This window comes from Ornithorhynchus anatinus, chromosome 7 (genome assembly GCF_004115215.2).
Source record: "Ornithorhynchus anatinus isolate Pmale09 chromosome 7, mOrnAna1.pri.v4, whole genome shotgun sequence".
NCBI classification, from domain to species: domain Eukaryota; kingdom Metazoa; phylum Chordata; class Mammalia; order Monotremata; family Ornithorhynchidae; genus Ornithorhynchus; species Ornithorhynchus anatinus.
In genome coordinates this window covers 28,940,850-28,963,015 of record NC_041734.1, presented here as the reverse complement: position 1 = coordinate 28,963,015, position 22,166 = coordinate 28,940,850, and the positions used below count along the sequence as shown (strand labels likewise).

General features: G+C 45.3%; 1 protein-coding gene across 8 annotated transcripts in view; it reads right to left on the bottom strand.

Annotated features, from left to right (window-relative positions):
• Window positions 1-20,969, bottom strand: part of FN1 (fibronectin 1) — a 90,778-nt gene extending 69,809 nt beyond the window's left edge. For all 8 annotated transcript variants that reach the window (XM_029069112.1, XM_029069115.1, XM_029069113.1 and 5 more), the window contains exons 1-11: window positions 20,535-20,969; window positions 19,170-19,298; window positions 17,680-17,817; window positions 14,935-15,066; window positions 13,601-13,738; window positions 11,075-11,233; window positions 7,622-7,813; window positions 5,140-5,319; window positions 4,015-4,191; window positions 1,743-1,892; window positions 437-565 (exon numbers count right to left, since the gene is read on the bottom strand). In XM_029069112.1, the coding sequence (XP_028924945.1) occupies window positions 437-565; window positions 1,743-1,892; window positions 4,015-4,191; window positions 5,140-5,319; window positions 7,622-7,813; window positions 11,075-11,233; window positions 13,601-13,738; window positions 14,935-15,066; window positions 17,680-17,817; window positions 19,170-19,298; window positions 20,535-20,697 (1,687 nt within the window). In that variant the 5' untranslated portion in view covers window positions 20,698-20,969. The remainder of the gene's footprint in view (window positions 1-436; window positions 566-1,742; window positions 1,893-4,014; window positions 4,192-5,139; window positions 5,320-7,621; window positions 7,814-11,074; window positions 11,234-13,600; window positions 13,739-14,934; window positions 15,067-17,679; window positions 17,818-19,169; window positions 19,299-20,534) is intronic.
• Window positions 20,970-22,166: the final 1,197 nt, after the last annotated feature.

Sequence of the window (22,166 nt, the reverse complement as noted above, 5' to 3'; positions counted from 1 at the left end):
TCTCTCATTCCAGAAAGATTTCCCCAACAAAACAGGAGATCATAAATTTGCCTATTAATACCATTGCCTTCAGCCAGGCACTCCATATTACGATCCATTCAAATCCTCATCTGGGATGAGGATTTGATATTTATTTTATTCATGGATTTTATGATCCAGATTGAGCACTTACTGTGTTCAGAGCACTGTACTGAGTGCTTGGGAGAGTACAATAGAAAAGAATTGGTAGACACGTTCCTTGATCACAATGAGTTTACAGTCTAGAGAGGGGAGACCAACATTAACATAAATGAATAGTTTATGGACACGTGCCTAAGTGCTTGTGGGTCTGAGGGTGGGGTGAATATGAAGTGCTCAGAGCAAGCTTTTTAACTTTTTAGCTACCACATCGTCTCCACCAACAACCTCTGGAGATGTGATCTGGGACTGGACTTACCAATTGGATCACACTTCCATCTGCCACGTCCTTGGCCAAAACATGTGCAGTTCATCATGTGACCTTCCTTGTGCCGTTTGTGGAAGGTGTCGTTAACGTTGTGGGTGACATCATCCACAACACACTGGTCTGTTCAGGAGAGAGTGGGACATATCAGTCGAAAGGTATTTCGCTGAGGATGTAAGGACATATTAATGCTTTCAGACATCCTCTCATGTCATCAATGCCCACCACGAGAACTTCTCTACTGCCAAGGGATGAAGAAAAGAGAGTAATGGTTCTACCCGTTAAAGGGAGATTGAACATATTCTGCATTCATATATAATACATGGTTCCTTTTCATGTAATACACAGTAAGGGAAGTAGGATGGCTTAGCACAATGAACATGGGCCTTGGAGTCAGACAACCTGGGAACTAATCCCAGCTCTACTCCTTGCCTACTATTCGACACTGGGCAAAATCATTAAACTTCTCCGTGTCTCAGTTTCCTCATATGTTCAAAGGGGATCAAATACCTGTGCTCTCTCCTATTTAAGAATTTGGACACATATGATCCCATCTGGGATTACCTTGTATCCATCCCAGAGCTTTGCCCATTATAAGTGCTTAACAAACCCACAGTTAAAACTTCATTTATTAACAAATGTATTTTCTATTATTAAAAATAATTCACTTTCAGTCTACTTAATTTTCAGCTCCAACTCTGATGAGATGAAGCTGAAAAAGACAAAACAGACAAAATATGGACCGAACAGCTCGTGAAGCACTTGATTCCTATGACCCCCTACATACCATTACCTTGGCTTACCCAGTAGAGTTTTATTTGCTCATTAAAACTACCCACTTCCCTGACTAAGTCCTTTCCTAATACCAACATCCAGCCATATCCATTTTCAGTCACAGCAGCTGTGGAGTTATTCCCCTCCCCCCACCACCTCCTTTCTGGTCTTTCCAAAACCTGTTTAGTTTTTTCAGTCAGAAATTACCTTCAGGATGTTCACATGTCTGAGCTGTCCCCTTTGAAGTCATCCTGTTTTCTCTTCCTTGGCACTTACCCATTTAGAAATGCTGGAATAAGTTCCCTTAATGTTTATGCCTCCAGTAGTGTCAACATTAAAAGTGGCAATATATTTCCTGACCTGCCTTTGACAGCATCCACAGTCTTATATGAAAGCCACAAAGCTCCACACTCATTTTTTTTTGGCAGAAACTGGCAATAAATATAGGTTTTGCTGTGCACTCTCCAATTAATAGCTCTTTCCAAACTCTGAAGACAGTCAGATACAGCCTCTCCCCTATACATACCTCTGAGTTGGGAGTATGCCACGCAAGTCCATTCCCCACGGCCATTTCCCACACACGTGCATCTCATCATATGACCCATGTCATGTTGCTTATCCCATTGATCACCAATGCGATACATCACTCCCTCGGTAGTACAGACCTCCTCGTGGGCTGTGGGAGCAGGAGCAAGAGACATGTTTAATGACTCAATCTGGGCAGACCAGAGGCATTAATGGGAAACTAATGCTTCAAAATACAAAGGCTAGGGCCTGGGAAATGATGCAATTGACTTCAGGTGGCAGGCCAGCTAACCAAATTTGCCCTTTGCCAGCTTCAATCAATCAATAATATTTATTGAGCTCTCTGTCCTAAGCACATGATAAAGTGAAATAGCTTTGGGAGTCATGATGCTGGCCCTCAGTGAGATTATAACCTAGTGAGGAAGACAACCACTAAAATAAATTACAGGTAGAGGGAAGCAGACGAGTTTAAAAATATGTACTTAAGTGTTTCTGGGGTAAGTACTCCAGTACTTCAGGGATGGGTAAATGCTAAAGTAGAAGTAATCTAGTGGATAGAGCACAGGCCTGGGAGTCAGAAGGATCTGGATTCTAATCCACACTTCACCACTTATCCACTGTGTGACCTAGGGCAAGTCACTTCACTTCTCTGTGCCTCAGTTCCCTCTTCTGAAAATGGGGATTAAGACTGTGAGCCCTATGTGGGACAGGGACTGTGTCCAAGCTGATTTACTTGTATCCACCCTAGTGCTTAGTGCCTGGCACACAGTAGGTACTTAACAAATGCCAATTATTATTATTATAATTAAGAAGAAGGGGGAAATACAGTGAGAGAATTTTGGGAGTTCAGCCGCGAAGGGCGAACTGGGCAGAAGGTTTGGGGCTTAAGAGAGTAAGCACAGCCAGACTTATTGACCAGCTCAAGACCAACCTGCCAAATTGAAGGCTGCCGAGATGTGGAGGGAGGAAGTGGTCATTGTGGGATCTCCCCTTCCTCTCTCCAGTCACCATGTAAACTGAGGCCTGAGACATCAGGACAACAGCAGGATGAGAGCAGAGCTCATAGTAAGCACTTATAAAAAATACTACTATTACTGATAATAACGATAACAACAATGAGGAGGAGGAAAAGGTCCTCATAAGTGTATTCTGGAATCTGGCTGCACTGGGATCTGTAATTTGAAGAAGGGATCAACTCTGCATATCAGGAATTTATTCTCCCAAGTGCTAGGAACAGTGAACTGCATACCACTGATTGATTGATTGATTTTCAAAGGGTCTAAAATCCTCTCACTGGTAACCACCAAAGAATGCACAAGATCCCAAGTTCCAGGGTTTGCTTTTCTGAGGGCCTGGGCCCAACCCAGTTAGCCTTTAATTTAAGAGTTAGTCCTCAGGTTCTGCAATGTCTGATGGCCCATCTAATAATGTGTCAATTACTGAATATTCCAACCACTTCATCATGGGTTCTTGATCAAAGAATCCAGAGGGTACGTATAGGAGATATTCTGATATTCAGAGCTCTTTACCAATTTCAGCATTATACATGGGCCTTAATTTTCTATTAAACATAATTTAATGAACAATTAAAGCTGTATGAAACTTTATATTTTAAACATCTTGGCTTGAGGTCTCAAAAAGGAAATTGGCCTGTTGTATTCTACAATATCCTGCCTTCTTTTCTTGGCATCAATTTCCAGAAAGATGATTTCAAAATAATGTAAGAAAGGCCATTGCTGGGTCAGATGTATGGTCTATACACACTGGTATTCTGTTCCCAATGGTGGCAACAGAAAAATTGTGTGATATTGGCCTAATGGAAAGCGCATGGATGGACTGGGAATCAGAGGACTTGGGTTCTGATCCTGGATCTGCTGCTTGCCTGGTATGGGACCTTGGGCAAGTCACTTCACTTCTCTGTGCTTTCATTTCCTCTTTTGAAAAATGGGATTCAGTATCTGTTGTCCCTCCTCCTTGTGGGACAGGGACTGTGTCTACCCTGATTAACTGCTATCTCCCCGAGTGCTATAGTAAGCTCTTAAGAAATACCATAATTATTATTATTATTATTTCTTCTACTTAACCTCATGGTTAAGGATGGCCCACCCAGTACCCCTAATTTTTCTTTTCTCCATCCCTAGTTTTTACTCAGGTTATTTTTCTTCATTCCATCCCTAATTTCTTCTCAGGTAACCCATTATGACCATTCAACTACGAATGGAGCTATACCCTCCTTGAATGCTCAAAGACTTTCTAAAAAAGCTTTAACTTACCAGCCATCGGGCAGAAGCCAAACTTTTGATCTTCATCATAGTTCAAGGTGGTGCCACACCACTTCATGTTGTCTCTCCTGCCCTCTGAAGTGCAGTCGGTGTAGTTGCGGTTGTTGTACAAGAAAGGGAAGTGGCACAATGCTCCATTGGAGTTGCCCCCACGCGTCTGAACCAGAACTGTTCCGAACAAGACAAGAATTGAGTGACCGAGGTGTTTTACCCCACAGGAAACTCACAGATGGTTGAGAGAGAGAAGCTTCTTCTAGCAGCTCATTTGCCAACAGGGGCCTTCTTCCATCTAAAAGACCTCTAAAGCAGAAATATAAAGCAGGCCTAAGGCAGTCACCTTTACTTTCACACTGGACTCGCTCCTTCAAGTCAAAGAATGTGAAAATAAGACCTTCAAGCAAGCCCTTCCCTTTTGAGAAAAGGCATCATTGGAACCTTGCCTCTAGACCTTAAAAACTGTGTGAGTTTGACACTGTCCTGTGACCTACCGACTCTGAATATAATGTGCAGTCATCTTTAATAGATATGTAGCCCAAAATATTCCAAAGGAACAAACTGGAATTTTCCCTTTGGGAAGGGGTGAGAGAGAAGGGTGCTATTCCTCATTGGTCCTGGGAGGGTAAAGTATCTTTAGTAATATTTGTTTTTCTTTTCTGCCTCAGCTCTGAGAGCCCTGGCCCCCATGGAGGGGTCCTTTCACAGGAAGAGGGCTAACCAGCAGCACTTTCTGCCCAGCCCAAAGACATCCACAGCTGAACTGGGATTGAAGTGACTTCTAGACTGTAAGCCCCATGTGGGAAGAGATTCTTTTTCTTTATTGCTGAATTGTACTTTCCAAGCACTTAGTACAGTGATCTGAACATAGTAAGTTCCCCCCCAAAATGACTGAATGAATGAATTGAAAAACATTTTTCCTCTAAAAGAGTCTCACAGCATGAAGAGGAAAAGGCAGTTTAAACCAACATCCATTTGGGTGAAGATGGACTACAGCCATTCCTGGACTATGTCCAACCTGATTAACTTGTATCTATCCCAGTGGTTAGTACAGTGCCTGGCACATAGTAAGCACTTAACAAAAACCATAAGAAAAACAAACATTTCTCCCGAGAGACTTACCAGAGTGGTCTGTACAGAAAGAGTATTTCTGGTCCTGCTCATAGTTGGAGGTGGTACTGCACCACAGATGGCCATCCTGGCGTCCTTCCGTGGTGCAAGAATAGAAGGTTCTGCCGTTGTACTTGAATGGCAAGGCACAGGGCTCTCCGTTCGAATTGCCACCGAAAGTCTGGGTCACAGCTGGAGGCCAAAGAGTACAAATTTACAGTCCAACACCAAACACTATGAGAAGCAGTGTGCCCTCGTGAAAAGAAAAATGGTCTGCGAGTCAGAGGACCTGGGTTCTATTGCCAGCTCCGTCACTCGTGACTCATCTTTTGTGTTACAATCAATAAATCAGGCAACTCACTTAACTTCTCTGTACCTCAGTTACCTCATCTGTAAAACTGAGGTTATAAAACTGTAAGCACTATGTGGGACAGGGATGTGTCCAACTTGATTATTTTGTATTTATCCCAGCTCTTAGTAGAGTGCCTGGCACACAGTAAGCATTTAATAAATATGTTTAAACACACATCCCAACATCCTCCCTTACACACTTTAGAGAGTAGTGACTGAGTGTTCGGCTAAATACACAGATGAAGGATTGTAAAAGTATTAGTTAAGCATTTACTATGGGCCAAGGAATGTATTAAGCGCTGTGGCAGATGCAGCATAAACAGACTGTACACAGTCCCTATCCCACATGGGGCTCACAATCTAAGGAGGAGGGAGAAGAGAATATTTTAGTCTCATTTTTCCAGATGAGGAAACTGAAGCACAGAGAAGTCAAGTGACTTACCCAAGGCCCCAGAGTAGGAAAAGGACAGAGTCGAGATTAGAACCCAGGTCTACTCTCTTTCTCTAAGTCATTCTGAACATTATTGGTGGAGTACAACTGTTGGCAGAGCACTATTCTACATATTAAGTAGCACAAAGAAGAATTATATGGTATGAAATGTTTGCCTCTGAGAGTGTACAATCCTGTGGACACACAGACATAAATTGAGATATGCAATAGCTGAGAGTATGAAAGGAGGTAAAAATAATATATTGAAGTGCTACATAAATGAATAAGAAATGGAAGCTCCTTGAGGGCAGGAACCACATCTATTAATTCTCTTGAACCCTCTCAGCACTTAGTTACAGTGGTCTGCATTCAGAAGGGGCTCAAGATATACTACTCAAACAGAAACTCCTCACCAACAGCTCTCAAGGACTCAATCAGCTTGTCCCCTTCCTCCTTACCTCGCTGCTTTCCTACTATAACCCAGTAACACACACTTCACTCCTCTAATGCAAAGCTACTCACAGTACCTCAATCTCATCTGTTTCTCACCACCAATTTTTCACCCTCGTCCTGCCTCTGGACTGGAATGCCCTGCCTCTGCATATCTGACAGACAATTGCTCTCCCACCATGCAAAACCTTATGGCTCATCTCCTCCAAGAGGCCTTCCCTAACTAAGCCCTCATTTCCTCTTCTCCCAGTCCCTTGTACATCACCCTTGCACTTGGGTTTGCACTCTTTATTCACCCCTCCCTCAGTCCCACAACACTTATGTACATTTTTCATAACTTATCTTAATATCTTCCTCTTCCTATAGACTGTAAGCTTGTTGTGGGCAGGGAACATGTCTACCAACTCTGTTATATTGTCCCCTCCCAAGCAATTAGTACAGTGTTCTGCACACAGTGAATGCTCAATAAATACCACTGATGGTTCATTTATTGACTGATAAAGAACCCAAAGAGCATAAGAGAGATGAGTATTTGGCAAGATTGGGAATATGGGAGGATTAATCTTGGAGGAGGAAGTTTTTTAGAAGGAGAGGAAGTTGGTTCGGCAAAGCTGAGGGGATGCTAGGAAGTAGTGGGTATTTCCAGGCAGAGGGAAAGGGGATGCATGATGAGTCAGAGGCAAAAAAGATATGCGCTACGGATGATTCAGAGAGTTGCTGGGAGGAGCCAAAAACCTAGACTGGAGCAGGAAGGCCACTGGGTCATGGGTGAAAGTCTGAAAGTCAGTCAACCGTATTTATTGAGAGCTTATTGTGTGTAGAGCACTGTACTAAGTGCTTGGGAGAGTACAATATATCAATATAACAGACACATCCCCTGCTCTAAACTGAGTTTACAGTCTAGAGGGGGAGACAGACATTGATATAAATAAATTACAAATATGTACATAAGTACTGTGGGGCTGAGAGGGAGGGATGAATGAAGGGAGCAAGTTAGGGCTATGCAGAAGGGAGTGAGAGAAGAGGAAAGAAAGGCTTAGTCAGAGAAGGTGTCTTGGAGGAGATATGCCTTCAGTAAGGTTTTGCAGAAGGGGGAGAGTAATTGTCTTTTGGGTTTAAGTAGGGAGGACATTCCAAGTCAGAGGAAGGATGTGGGCAAGAGGTTGGCGACGAGATCGAGGTACAGTGAGTAGGTTCGCATTAGAGGAGCGGACCGTGAGGGCTGGGTTGTAGTGGTTGAGTAGCAAGAGGGGCTGTGCCTACCTGTCTCCTGGCAGCTGACTCCATTGCCCAGGCAAGTGCACAGCATCTGCTTGCTTCCCTGAGTCTTCAGCCACTGCATCCCAATGGAGTAGAGCACCCCGTTGTCAGTGGCACAGTGACCGTACGGAGCAGGCTGTGGCTGCGGCTGGTAGAGCGCCGTGTGGACCTCCGAGATGGCGTGGGAGCCGGAACCTGGCATGTGGACACAAAATGCCAAGAGTGAAAAAGGGGAGCACCTGCCTGACGGAAAACTCCTCCCAAGTTCCTTTCATTCATTCAGTCATATTTAATCAGCTCTTTCCGTCTGCAAAGCACTGGACTAAGCGCTTGGTGGAGTACAATATAATAATACAGACACATTCTCTGTCCACAAAAAGCTTATAGTCTGCGGGGGGAGACAGTCATTAATATAAATATAAAGAAATAAGTTATGGATAAATACATAGGTGCTGTGGGGCTGGGAGTGGGGATTCATTCATATCGTATTTACTGAGCACTTACTGTGTGCAAAGCACTGTACTAAGAGCTTGAAAGAGTACAATCCAACCACAGACACATTCCCTGCCCACAAAGAGCAACCATGAAGGGAGCAAGTAAAGGTGACGCAGAGCCAGCTGGGAGAAGAGAAAAGGAAGGCTTAGTCAGAAAAGGCCTCCTGGAGGAAATGTGCCTTCAGAAAGGCTTTAAAGGTGGGGCAAGGGGGGTAGAGTAACTGTTGGATTTGAGGAGGGAAGGGTGTTCCTGGCCAGAGGCAGAACGTGGGTAGTTGTACCTCGTCATAACTCCAAGGAAGCCTAGGCCAGCCTGGCTTTTCCTATGGCAAGAAGCAAGGAGGGTCAAGAACCTACCCCTTTCAGATCTCTCTCATTGGTACAGGACAAGGGAGTTCTCTAAACAAGATGGACCCTTTGAAAACCAACTTGGGTTTGGAAGCCTCGGGAGTCTGGATGGTCCAGCATTCTCTGTGATATTGTTCTGAATCCCAGGAGAGAAGTAATCAAATATTTACTTATATTAATGATATCTTATCTGTCTCCCCCTCTTACTGTGAGCAGAGAATGTGTCTACCAACTCTTTTGTTTCAATGGTATTTGTTAAGCGCTTACTCTGTGCCAGCCACCGTACTAAGCACAGGGGCAGATACAAACTAATCAAGTTGTACACATTCCCCATCACACATGGGGCTCAGTGTTAATCCCCATTATACAGATGAGGGAACTGAGGCACAGAGAAGTTAAGTGACTTGCCCAAGGTCACACAGCATGTAAATGATTAGAACCCAGGTCCTTCTGACTCCCAGGCCCGTACGCTATCCTCTAGGCGAAGCTACTTCTGTCATTTACTTTATGCTGTGTGCTACACACAGTAAGTGTTCAATAAATACCTCTGATTGATTTAAATAAGGCCCAGGCCCCGTAACTCGATAGGAGATAGAATAAAGGGTTTGTCACTTGTATGCTGTGTGACCCTGTTACTTCTTTGTGCCTCAGTTACCTCATCTGTAAAATGGGGATTAAGACTGTGAGTCCCATGTGGGACTGTGTCCAACCACTTTACCTTGTATCTACTCCAGCAATTAGAAGAGTGCTTGGCACACAGTAAGGGCTTAACAAATACCGAAATTATTAGTAGTTATTATTATTATATGGCTCAATCCACTTCCAAGGAGACTGCTATCCACTTCATTTGTTGGCAGGGCCAATATAGCTAAGGATGGGACATCATTTTCTGAGTTCCCTCTGGAAGAAACCCAATGAGAAGAGTAGCCAAAAATAGTAGTAGGAAGTGCTCTGACTTGCAATACAGTTGGCTCCTGAAAATGGCACGAGCTTCTTATGGACAGGGAACATGTCTACCGACTCTGTTGTACTATATTTTTCCAAGCACTTTTTACAGGGCTCTGCATAGTGCAAGCACTTAACCAATAGGATTGGGTTGACCTTTAGCCCGAAACATGGCAAGTCAGAATAATTTTATAAATAGGGGATTGGTTCCTAAACCAAGGTGGAAAATCACCCAAATTACCAAATTACCCAGAACCACGTAGTTAAACTAGAAATTATAAGGCAGCTACACTAATGTATTTATATCATCAGGGAGGTTCCACAATAAGGTAGCTGACATTAATTTCAACAAAAGTAAAATGGATATGTCAATCTACCCAAGCACTCATCACCCAGGTGATGAGGGAATATCCTCTCCCTGTCTCTGGCCTCTCCTGTTCGCTCCATCTTGGCTCAATCTTTAGCCACAACCTCAAAACAATTTTTAAATGGTCTCCCCATTTTCCTGCAGTTCACATTCCCCAACTCCCCGTGGCCTCAGAGCTAGTGCTCTTAAATAGACTAATGTTATGTAGAGATGTGTTGGAAAGCTGAAAAAGAGTTCAGTGGTAGAAATGTTATAACTGTTGTTGTCTTAATTTGCAACATTGTAAGCAGAAGATGACCAGTAAATAAAATGTCGACTACTGATCGATCGGTCCACAGAGAGCACAATAAGGGCCCACAGCAGAGTCAAAACTCAGTGTTGTTAAAAATAAATCAAGGAGAATGATAGACTAGAGCCCCTGTCTTGCTCTACTTCTTTCTCCAAAACTTAGAAAAGTAAGTTAAGATTTCAAGGCTTCCTCACTGCTTAAGAATGGTTTCTGTTTTATAAATAGAATCTTGGCTTTTCCCTCCCAATTCCGTTTCTAGGAAATTTACCAATTTCCCGGATTTTCAATGTCAAAATGACCTCTGCCCAAGGAATCAAAACATGAAAAGGATTATATATTTCCTTCAAGGAGGGGAAATGATTTGCAAATGCATATGATTTGTGTTCTGACATGCCAACAGGTGTGCAAGAATTGTTTTGATGACAAGGAAACGTTTCATTTTGAGAAAGAGAATTACCAGGCTCTTTTTTCTTTCTAGAGGAGGATTCGACAAGGTGAGCAATCAGGTAGGAATATACTCTTCAATCAGAGGAAAACTTGGAAAAGGTCACGAGTTCACATAACAATCAATCCATAGTATTTATTGACACACTTACTGAATTCAGAGCACTATACTTCCTAAGGGCTTGGGAAAGTGCAATTCAACAGAGTTGGTTAACACGTTCCCTGCCCTTATAACAAGGTAACAAGAGTGTGAGTCATAAATTGAGAATTTTAAAACACACTGCATCTCCTTTTTTGGAAGGGCAGGGACTATTTAATTTACTATCCATTGACAATACTTTTCTCCGCAACAAAAATGAAAATGGTCATTTTATTGAAAAAAATGAAATCACCAAGTTGTACCACTACTAATCCAGTGAATAAAATCATAAACCCCAATGCAAGAAGTGTATCAAGGACAGACCAAATAGATGATTCAAAAATAGAGGCAGTCTGTAATAACATATTGTACATCTTTTTCAATTCCTTGGCCAATTCAACTCTCTATGGCAGGGCTTTCTGTAACTTACCCGTGGCAGTTGTATGTAACGATGAGTGCCTCTCACATTTCCATTCTCCTCTGCCATTGCCTGTACAGAGACACTGAAGCAAATTTCCCCTGGCATCTTTCTTGCTCCAAGTGTCACCGATTCGATAGGAAGTTTGGGTGTCCTGATCATTGCATCTATCTGCATAAAAGGAAAAAAAAACATATTTCAATGCATCCTACGGGTCTTTGTCTATTTCCTATTTCATCTGGTGCAAGGCAACTCTAAGAAGGATTTTTTCACAAGGCAGCAGTCCTTCAATTTTCAGCAAGATGCCTATTATAGGTTTGCTAAGGCAGGAGATATTAGTTCAATTTAGATTCAATTCTAGTTTCTGAAAATAGCCTTTGCTTTATACCAAAGGGATAACTTCTTTTATTACTTCTATTAAAAACTTATACCTAACTTTTCATTCTTAGATCTCCTTCTGAGGTAGGTGTTCACATGCTTAGCACTGTCTTTCACCCGCCTGCCTTTTGGTCTTCAATAAGGATCTTTGCTTGCCTACTTTAAAGAAGGGAAGACAATAGGAGGTTTGACTAAACACTACCTATTACCCTTAGGCATCAGATCTGAATGATAGTACCAATTCTTTACCCTCCTTTACACTCCTAAAGCCAAAAGAATTAACAACTTCCTTCGGCTTCTTCAATTAGCTCTTCCTACCCCAAACAGACCTCAAAGCAAAGGTTAATTCATCTCTGACCCAGTTTCCCACTCAAGGACAAATACAGAATTATCGTTGCAAAGTACCAGAAGACAAAAAACAGCAATTATACAGAACTTTGCAAATAACAAAGGATAAAATGCTAGTCATTTACCCAGATAATGGAAAAGACTGCTGGTTTAAATGTGACTTTAAATGTGGGTCACAGTTTACATCATATACTGTAACTAGTTCCATTCTACTTTCCAAATGAGTTCTGGGGAGAGAAAGGAAGACAATAAAGGAGCAGTTTGCCATTAGATGGCCAAATTGTCCATCTGTTTCATCCATCTAAGAACTGGTCTTGATTTAGAGAGGCCCCCACCCAGTTGAAGACAAAGGATTACAATTTAGGGGCATCTGAGAAACTGTGGCCTGAAGTGTAGGCCCTCAGGCATTTTTGAGTTCTTTTGGTGTGGGTTTTTAAAACAGATGTGGGATTGAGGCTGAGGAGAACAAAGGATTGTGAGATGGGCCAGGTGTCTAGGAATCCCCTTGCACATTTCTATGAGAGGTATTATCCTCATCTCTGGCATCTTGGTATTTGGAAATAGCTTCGTTTCCTTTCAGGATTTCAAAAAAATCCAATGTGAAAGTGATTGGAATTGATTTATTCACGCATCTAATGAGTTTGAAACCAAAATAACCTTCTTTAAATCCCAACATCCCTTTTGAGGATTTAGAATTCTATTTACTTTGGGTTTGAAATGAGGAAGATGAAAAAGATCTATTTGTGGTCTTACTTCTGTTGGGGCAGTTAGCAAATACATAGCTAACCATGTAAAATCAGTTTGATTGGGAGGATGCATTAAAACACTTTGACCTATGTTATTTTCTCCTTTTAAATTAGCACTAACAGAAGATACCTCAAATTTTGAAAATGGGCCTGCTCAAACACTCAGAAAAGGCTTTTAAAAAAGATAAAAATTGATCATTACAGGTTACATCTTGGAAGTCATACACTGATCATTACTGGGTATTTTGGTACTATGGAATGATAAAGTTTCCATTAAAGTTTCAAAAAAGCCTTAAATTACTGAGGCAACATTTAAGCCCTCTTAAAGGTTACCAGAGAGCTGAGGAACAGAAACATGAGACCAGATATTTTGCAGTTTAAATAACTTTTGGGTTGAAGTCCCTGCAGAGCTCAAGGGAGCTCAAGGACAGGGAGGTAGCCTCTTCAAACAACATACTTTGATATCCAGGTTAAATATTTTTCTGCCAAGCTGGCTTTGAGCTATGCCTTATTCTGGGTTCAAAAAGAATTTTAAAAAATCCCACCAATAAAATCTGATTTTTCAATGGTTTAGATATATTTAGTGTATATTAGAAACAAGGATAAGCTTTGGGGAGAACCCTTTCTCTAAGATGACTTTTTTTGTTCTCATCACTGTTAACAAAATCTCAAAAAAAAAACCCCAAAAACCCCAAACTGGAGAGTAGCTAGCCACTGTGTTTTGGGGAACTTTGTGGTTTTTGATTAAATGCCAGAGGGTTTTGAATTTCAAGGTTCCCACCTCAAACTGCTACCTAAATTTTCTTTCATTCTGGTGAGAAGTCCATCTCTTTAATTCCAAGAGAAATCAAACCTAGGAAGAAACATTGAGAAGAGACTGCCCAGATTCTCTGTCTTATTTGTACAGGGTGAACAGTGAACACAGAACTGGAAAAGGCAGACCGAGCAAGAATGCAGTCTCTGTGAATCACAAGTCTTCAGAAGTCAGACACCAAGTGACTAACTTAGGTGGGGGATCAAGATTTGGATCTCGAACCTAGGACTCAATGGTAAGGTTTGAACCTACTTCTGGAGGTGCAGGTGATGCGTCCACTGCCTTCTCCTAAACAAGTACAATCTACCATCATCCAGCCTTGATACGGTTTCTCCCAGGTCTCTCCAACCACATAGGATGTTCCAGCAGTGTTATCGTAGCATCTCTCAGCTACCGGAAGTTGGAGGGGAAATAAAAAAGAAGAAAAGAGTTACTTTTCACGGAGCAAATACCCTGTAATTTAACATGGTAAGGGCAAGTGAAAATTAAGCCACATCATTCTGAAAGTGTAGCACTCTTGGAAAAACAGGGACCCACTCTGTAAGTCAGTGCCCAGTAACTACAGGCAAATGAAATCACAGAAGTTGAAATAGAGCTGGAGCTGCTTTATCCTGAAACAAGCAGACTGCATATTTCATCTGAAAAATTCACACTGACGATCTGGATCAAAAACAGCTGCTCACTTCCCATCAGGCCCACCAAATGTAGTCAGAGAGGAGGACTGGCCAAGTAAGATGGCAGTCCAATTGTGAGTGACCATAACGTAAGAAGATTTAAAAAAAGTATTCTGGAAACGACACACCTTATGTGTCAGAAGATAAACAGGGTCAAACAAGCTCATTTCTTGATTTTCCACAAACATCAAACAAGTTTCCCTTTTAAAAATATGACTGGGCATCTTTGCATTGGTGGGGAAAAAACGCAGCAGGTTTCATCGAGGAATTCACACAACACCAAAAATCATGCCATTCTCGGATTAGATCAGTGGTCCACTCAACCTAGGATTCTGCTTCCAACAGTGGCAGCAGAATAAATGTCATGACACATTCATCAATCAAGCCAGATGTCTACCAACTCTGTTGTATTGTACTTTCCCAAGTGCTTAGTACTGTGCTCTGCATAGAGCAAGTACTCAATAAATATCTCTGATGGATTGATACTTGGAAAAAAAATCTAGTGTAATTTTGCAAAGGTCCTTAGCCTTTAATTTTACCTTTTAAAATGCTAGGAAAATGTCTTCAGGGACTGCTGTGCACCACTGGTCAAAATTAGGGGCCATCCAGAAAATTCTCCTTGTTCCCTAACTAGTCCAGCCCTCCCCCTTCAATCATTTTCCTGTTCCGAATGGCCTTCTGGTATTTTACTCAGTGCCCAGGAGTTGTTTCAATGGAGTTCGATGTTGCAAAATGGCCTGTAGAGTCATTCCCTTGTACAGTTGTCTCCCATTGCATGAGTTTTTCTGGAAGTGTTGTTGAAAAGCAGCTCGATCCTTGAGGTCTACTCTGTTAGTGGCCAACTCCCTGGTCTGCCCTGCCCTTTTTCCTTGCCCCCTTTCCAGCACCGGAGAGTTTGAAGCTGCTACGTACCGACAGGTTTGCAGGTCCATTCTCCCTTTCCGTTACCGAGACATACACATTCCAGCATGTAACCGCCTGTCTCATGAGGTCTGCGCCACGTGGCCCCGATCTTGTACGATTCTCCCCCTTCGTGACACCGATCTGCCCAAAAACAAAGTACGGTGGCTTGTCATCTCCAAGTAGACAAAGAAGGCAGCACGTTGTTGACACTAGACATTTATTTATTTTTTAAATGTATATTAACGTCCGTCTCCCCTTCTAGACTGTGAGCTCACTGTGGGCACAGAATGGGTCTGTTCATTGTTCTTTTGGACTCTCCCAAGCACTTAGTGCAGTGGTTTGCACATAGTAAGTGTTCAACAAATATGATCCAATGAATGAAACAAAAGCTATGCGCAATACAGGTGGGTGGCCCCACGCACAGAGTGACAAAGCTGTTGAAACTGCTGTCCTGCTCAACATTTTAAGAGGTGGCTTGAAAATGATGGATAATAATAATGATAAAAAAAAATAACTGGATTTGTTAAGTGCTTCCTAAGTTCCAGGCACTGGTCTAAGCGCTGGGATAGATGCAAGATAATCAGGTTGGACATAGAGTCCCTGTCCCACATAGGACTCACAGTCTAAATCCCCATTTTACAGATCCTCTAGACTCTAAGCCCCCTCTAGACTATAAATTCATGTGGGCAGGGAATGTGGCTGTTACATTCTTTCAGCGTACTCTCCCAAGCGCTTATGACAGTGCTCTGCACACAGTAAGTGCTCAATGAGTATGACTGATTGATGGATGAGCAAGCTGAGGCACAGACCAGTTAAGTGTCTTGCCCAAAGTCACACAGCAGACAAGTGGCAGAGCCACGAAGGTACTCACTTCTCTGCATCTGGAGGTCTAATTGGACTTTCTCCATCGTACTTCAGTCAAGAGAAGCAGCAAGGTCTTATGGAAAGAGGATGGGACTGGGAGTCAGAGGATCTGGGTTCTAAGCCTGACTCTGCCATGTGACTGCTGTGTGACCTTAGGCAAGTCACTTAACTTCTCTGTGCCTCAGTTACATTATTTGTAAAATGGGGATTCAATACCTCTTCTCCTTCCTATTTAGACTGTGAGCTCATGTGGAACAAGGACTCTGCCTGACCTGATTATCTTGTATTTTCCCCAGCCATTAAAACAGTGCTGGATACACAGTAAGCACTTAACAAATACCATAATTAGCTGGCAATGGAAAAAGTGCAGGAAAATCAGTAGGGAAGTCATGATAAATCCTGAGAGATCACAGAACCTCTGTCTTCCCACATTAACTTGCGTCCACGTGGCAAAACGAGAAGGGTCTGACCTTTTTGCTAACATAGCAGGAAACACTGATTGCGACATGTAGTTCACCTCTTCTAAAGAGGTGCTTCTTGCTAGAGTAGGATTCAGTTATTTACTGCTGGACTGTTTGCAAAATGGTGTGCACTTCCACAGAAGAACATTTGCCAGAGAATGGGGTGGGTGGAAGCAGATGAATCTATAAGCTGTCTCAGGATCTGCCCCTTTGACAGCATTGCCCCGGTTACATTCACCAGCCAATCAGAAACCTGTTCGAGGTGATCTTCGCCCACATTACGTGAGCACGTTGATTAATAAACACCCAAGTGGCTGGGATTTGCCAAGAAACTGGAGGAAGTCCAGGAAATTGTGGAGTTTTAAGAGCTGAATTTACTCACAAGGGCATAGTTGAGCTTATAAGGTAGTGGCCTCCAGTTGAGGTGACTGATACTACTAATCTCTGTAATTGGAGACATCTTTGTGTAGGAGAGATACTGCCAACAAGATTTAGCAGCACAAACTCAGAACTTTGTCTTGTTGACTCTTCCCTTATGGCCTCTAAGAAATCACTCAATGAACCTTGCTGTCCTCCTGAGGCTTCCATGACAATAGATGGCATTTTCTCTCTAGGATTATGAAGATGATATGCTGGACAAATAGAATTAACCTAGAACAGAGTCCCACCCAAATCCCAGCTGTGACCCTTGCTCTGGCTAGCCTGGACCCTTTCTCTAGACCATAGAGAAAGCAGTGTATCCCAGTGGATAGAGTATAGGCCTAGGAGACAGAAGGACTTGGGTTCTAATCCCAGGTCTACTACTTATATGCTGTGCAAACTTGGGCAAGTCACTTAACTTTGTGCCTCAATTACCTCATCTGTAAAATGGGGATTAAGACTGTGAGCCTTATGCAGGGACTGTGTTCAATTCAATTACCTTGTATCTACCCCAGTGTTTGGCACATTTCAAGTGCTTAACAAATATCACAATTATTTCTATTATTATAATTAGCATCCAAGGGCCTGGCCAGCCTTGGAGTGATAGCAGGTGGAACCACAAGAGGTTTCGAGTTCACCTCCAGGGGTACTCCCAGGAACCCAAAGGGCACTGGGAATTGTAGTCCCAGCAGCCCCAGCAAGCTTCTGCACTCTTTCCCTTCAACACAAGTTTTTGTTTTGTTTTTTTAAATTGAGTAGGCCAGTGCTGGGGAGGCTTTTGTGGGCTAGGAAAGTGGACAGACCCAACTTATTCTGGACAGGACTCCGCTTTGCAGGACACTGCTGATACAAGTAGACACTACTCATTAGTGACCCATTCCAGAAAGAGGATGGGTGACAATTTTCTTTTGAAGCATTAGGCTCTCCCTAAAAATAAATGCATGTTTACAGGGCAGAACACACTCTTCTGGGATTCGGGACTCCAGATACGCTCTCATGTGTGGCTTACTTGCAATGGTACAGCTGATTCGTCCACGGCCGGCCCCAATGCAGGTACAATCCCAAATCATCGAGTCCTTGGGACGCTCGTAGGTTTCTCCTACTCGATAGGTGTTTCCAGTGTATTTGTCAAAGCAAGTCTCTTCAGCTGAGAAGGAAATATCAGAGGCCAAGTGAGAATGACACTTCAAGAAGCCCATGCAGTGAAAACAGTTCCAGGAGATAGCGCAGAGAAACAGAAGACACTAAAATCTAATAACTTGGGTGGCTGGCCCTGATGCGAAGCCTAGTGTCTAGAAGCAGTGTGGCTAAGTGGAAAGAGCAAGGGCCTGGGGATCAGAAGACCTGGTTTTAATCTGGAATCTATCTGCGTGCTTTTTGACCTTGGGCAAGTCACTTAATTTCTCTATGCCTAGGTTTCCTCCTCTGCTCTCACTCTGCATAGGTTGTGAGTTCCATATGGAACAGGGACTGTATCCTATTTGAATATCCTGCATGTACCCTAGAGCTGTGTAAGTGTTCGCTAGATGCCATAATTAAACCACTGGGTCACCTTTAGTAAATCCACAAATTAATCTGGGCTTCCACTTCTCCCATAAGGTAGTTCCCAGGAAACTGCAGCTATCATCATACTTACAGCAGGTGGTGAGTGCCAAAAACTCCCAGGCGACACAGCTAACAGTGAGATTTTGAACCTGTGGGGGCTGGGTCTAAAAAATATGTCCTCCCCGCCAGACCCAGACCCACCCAAAGATAGTGGAAATATTTTCTTGCCCAACATGGAGATAGGGAACTACAGTGTGACCATGTACGAGTTTGCTTAGGTAACAAATGTCTGATCCAGTGAGGCTGCTATCTCTTCAAGAGGCCAGCATAGGCTGCCCAACTGATTCGGGATGAGCCAGGCTGAAAACTCAAATGAATCCTGAATCTCATGTCTCACCCTTGTCCTACCCTTTCAAGAAGGTTATAGGTATCTTTTACCTTTCCCTGCTCCCCGTCTTGAAAAGATTCTACTAAATCAAGAAAAAGACAAAGTTCCAACTCTAAAAGAGGGGAAAGATGGTTTACAGGCTTAAGGGAAATACATTTCACAAGTTTGCAGAAGAGCCTTAAGGGTGGTTAAAAAAAAGATTTGGTCCAAAGGGTACAGGATTTCTGTGCAGTGAGATTAAGGCGTGGCACCTTATTCAAATAATAAATTAAACACATTTTGAACATCCTTCTTTTGGACAAAGTAAATGTTCCCGTCTCTCCTCAGAGTAGAGGAAGGTGAGCCCCAAGAAATGCTAGAACAAGAGTTTTTGAAAGTGAAAAAGCAGCTCTGATGTTCGTTGGCAGCATAAAGTTGGAAGAAAGTACAGGATGTTGCAGGTCATCTTCCCCAAAGGACTGGGAATCTGGAGACAATCTTTCATATTTTTGCCTTTTGATTATTGGACTAGTGAACCAACAACTACTAATTCTTGAAAACTAATAATCACTACGTCCCGAACTTACCTTCGGGCTTGCTTTCACAGTTAAAACCTCGGCTTCCCCCATAACAAGTACAGACCAAAGGGTTGCCCAGGTAAGTTCTTTCCCACTGTTGGTTTATCTGATAGTGTTGTCCATTGTCATAACAGCCAGCTGAAAACCAAACAGAAAGCGCGGTTATATTGGCTTTTCCATTCCACCCTAGAAAAAAGGAAACTTTGCATATGGTTGACCCTGAATTCCCAACAAGATCACCGAGTTAATTGTCAGAGTAACAGGAAACTCAACTTGACCGACAGTGGGTAGGTGAAGAAGTAGTGTCCGAAGGATGACTGCTGCCAATTTTAGATGCTTTCACACTTCTGCTCAGGTTATTTTTTGAAGACTCTGTGAAATGAGTCTCTCTTGAAACTATTCAATTTAAATAAAAGCAGTAGCACCCTATAAAAATGTACGGTCGGGGTTTGGACGTACATAAAGAACACACTTAAATTTCATTGCTATTTTCGAGGGTCGGCGGTGGCTAATGACACAGAGCCAGTCCAACATAAAAAGTTTTGGCGTTTCCTTAAAACTCTGCAAAGCTGGGCAGCATCCACAGTGGGAAAAAAAAATCAGTCTTCCCTCCACAAGAGAAGCCACTTGAGGGAGGGGAAAGCAAGTTGAACCCAAAATAGCCACCTTCAAAGTTAACTGAGAACACCATTAACAGAATCTGACCCCCCCCCCCCCCCACTCCCAATTTGAAATTAGACTTCATTGGAAAAGGAGAAATACACATTCGTAGCCCAGTCACAGGGCTCACCCATCTCTTGAAAGGAAAACGTAAGCGGTTGCCTCCCGCCCTTTCAAAGACCTGCTTCGACGGCCCTAACTGGGCATTAAGTTGGCCAAGTTGGAAGGGCGGTCATGGGCAAAAACGAAGCTAGGATGGGCAGCGTGGCTTTGTGGAAAGAGCAGGGGCTTGGGAGTCGGAGGACGTGGGTTCTAATTCCAACTCCACCCCCTGTCTGCCGTGTGACTTTGGGCAAGCTCTTCACTTCTCTGGGCCTCAGTGACCTCATGTGTAAAATGGGGGATTAAGACTGTGAGCCCCAGGTGGGACACCCCGATGGCCTCGCATCTACCCCAGCGCTCAGAACAGAGCCGGGCGCACAGCGCTTAACGAATACTACGAACTGTAATTACTACGGGCACTTGGGACTCCTCAACCTTCTCCGGCCAGGGGGTGTCGAGCCTTCGGTGGGTTGGGGGTCGAGGAGATGGCATCGGGAACCAGAGAAAAAAAGCAAACCCCGCACGCGCGCGCACACACACAAACTTCTGCCAAAGTTTTGGGGGGGTTCCGCAGCTCCGTCTCCCGGAGCAAGTCTCCGTCCCGATACTCACGCTTGTTTTGGCTGACGGCCACGGGGAGGGGCGGCTGCACGATTTGCTGGGCTTGCTTCCTCAGTCTCCGGGGCCGGTCCGGTGACCCCGCCGCCCCCAGGGCCAGGCTGAGCAGCAGCAGCAGCAGCAGCAGCGGGCCCGGGATGCAGGAGCCCCTCGGCATCTTCCCCAGGGGAGGGATGCAGGGATGGAGGGATGGAGGGATGGAGGGATGGAGGGATGGAGGGATGGAGGGACGGAGGGATGGAGGGACGGAGGAGAGGTGACTGCAGAGATGCTCAGGGCGTGCGCTGTTGGCCGGCCGCTCCGAGAAAGGGGGCAGAGGGCGAGAGGAGAAGGAGTCGGGGGTCTGCGCCTGCCGCTCCGGGGACCCCCGTCCTCCCCCGACCTTGGATCGGCTCCCCGCCCCCCGAGCAGCCCCAACTCAGCGCCTGCGGAGGGAGCGCCCGGCCCGGCCCGCGCCGCTGCCCCTTTTCTAGGGGGGCCGTCTGGCGGGCGGCCCCGGGCCCCGCCCCCCGCCGCAGGCCGCCCTCCCATTGGCTCCGGCGCGCCCATGACGTCACCGGCCGGGGGGGAGGGGGGGCAGGGGGGCGGACGGCCGGGACGGGACGGGACGGGACGGGACGGGACGGGACGGGACAGGACGGGACCGGACGGGACGGGACCGACCCGCGGGGAGGGGGCAGCGGCTGCTAACAAAAGAGATGCTCACTCCGGGCCCGGCCCAGCCGCGCCGACGGCTGGGTCTGGTTTTACGGTCTCCAAACTTTGGTCCCCTTTCGGGAAAGTTGGCGAATGGTGTTGGCCCTGCCCGGGCTGCGGGGACCGGCTGCGGCTGCCTTTCCCCGCCGCTCCCCGCCGCTGACCCTCCGCTCGCTCGCCGAGCTTCGTCCCGGGACTGGGGCTCCCCGCGACACCCCCGGCGCCCGCCCTGCCCTGCGCGCTTTCCCCCTGCCCTGCCCTGCCCTGTCCCCCCATGTCCTGCCTGTCATCCCCTGCCCTGCCCTGTCCCCCCATTCTGCCCTGTCCCCCCTGCCCTGCCTTGTCCCCCATGTCCTGCCCTGTCCCCCCATGTCCTGCCCTGTCCCCCCATGTCCTGTTCTGTCCCTCCGTGTCCTGCCCTGTCCCCCCGCCCTGCCTTATCCCCCATGTCCTGCCCTGCCCCATGTTCTGCCATGTCCTCCCCTGCCCTGTCCCCCCATCCTGGCCTGTCCCCCCTGCCTTGCCTTATCCCCCATGTCCTGCCCTTTCCCATGCTCTGCCCTGTCCCCCCATCCTGCCCTGTCCTCCCTGCCCTGCCTTGTCCCCCCATCCTGCCCTGTCCCTCCATGCCCTGCTTTATCCCCCAATCCTGCCCTGCCTTGTCCCCCCCCCAACCTGCCCTGTCCCCCCACCCTGCCTTGTCCCCCATGTCCTGCCTTGTCCCATGTCCTGCCGTGTCCTCCCCTGCCCTATCCCCCCTGCCCTGCCCTGTCCCCCATCCTGCCCTGTCCCCCCTGCTCTGCCCGGTCCCCTCATGTCCTGCCCTGCCCCCCTGCCCTGTCCCCCCTGCCCTGCCTTGTCCCCCCATGTCCTGCCTGTCCCATGTCCTGTCCTGTCCTGTCCCCTGTCCTGCCGTGTCCTTCCCTGCCC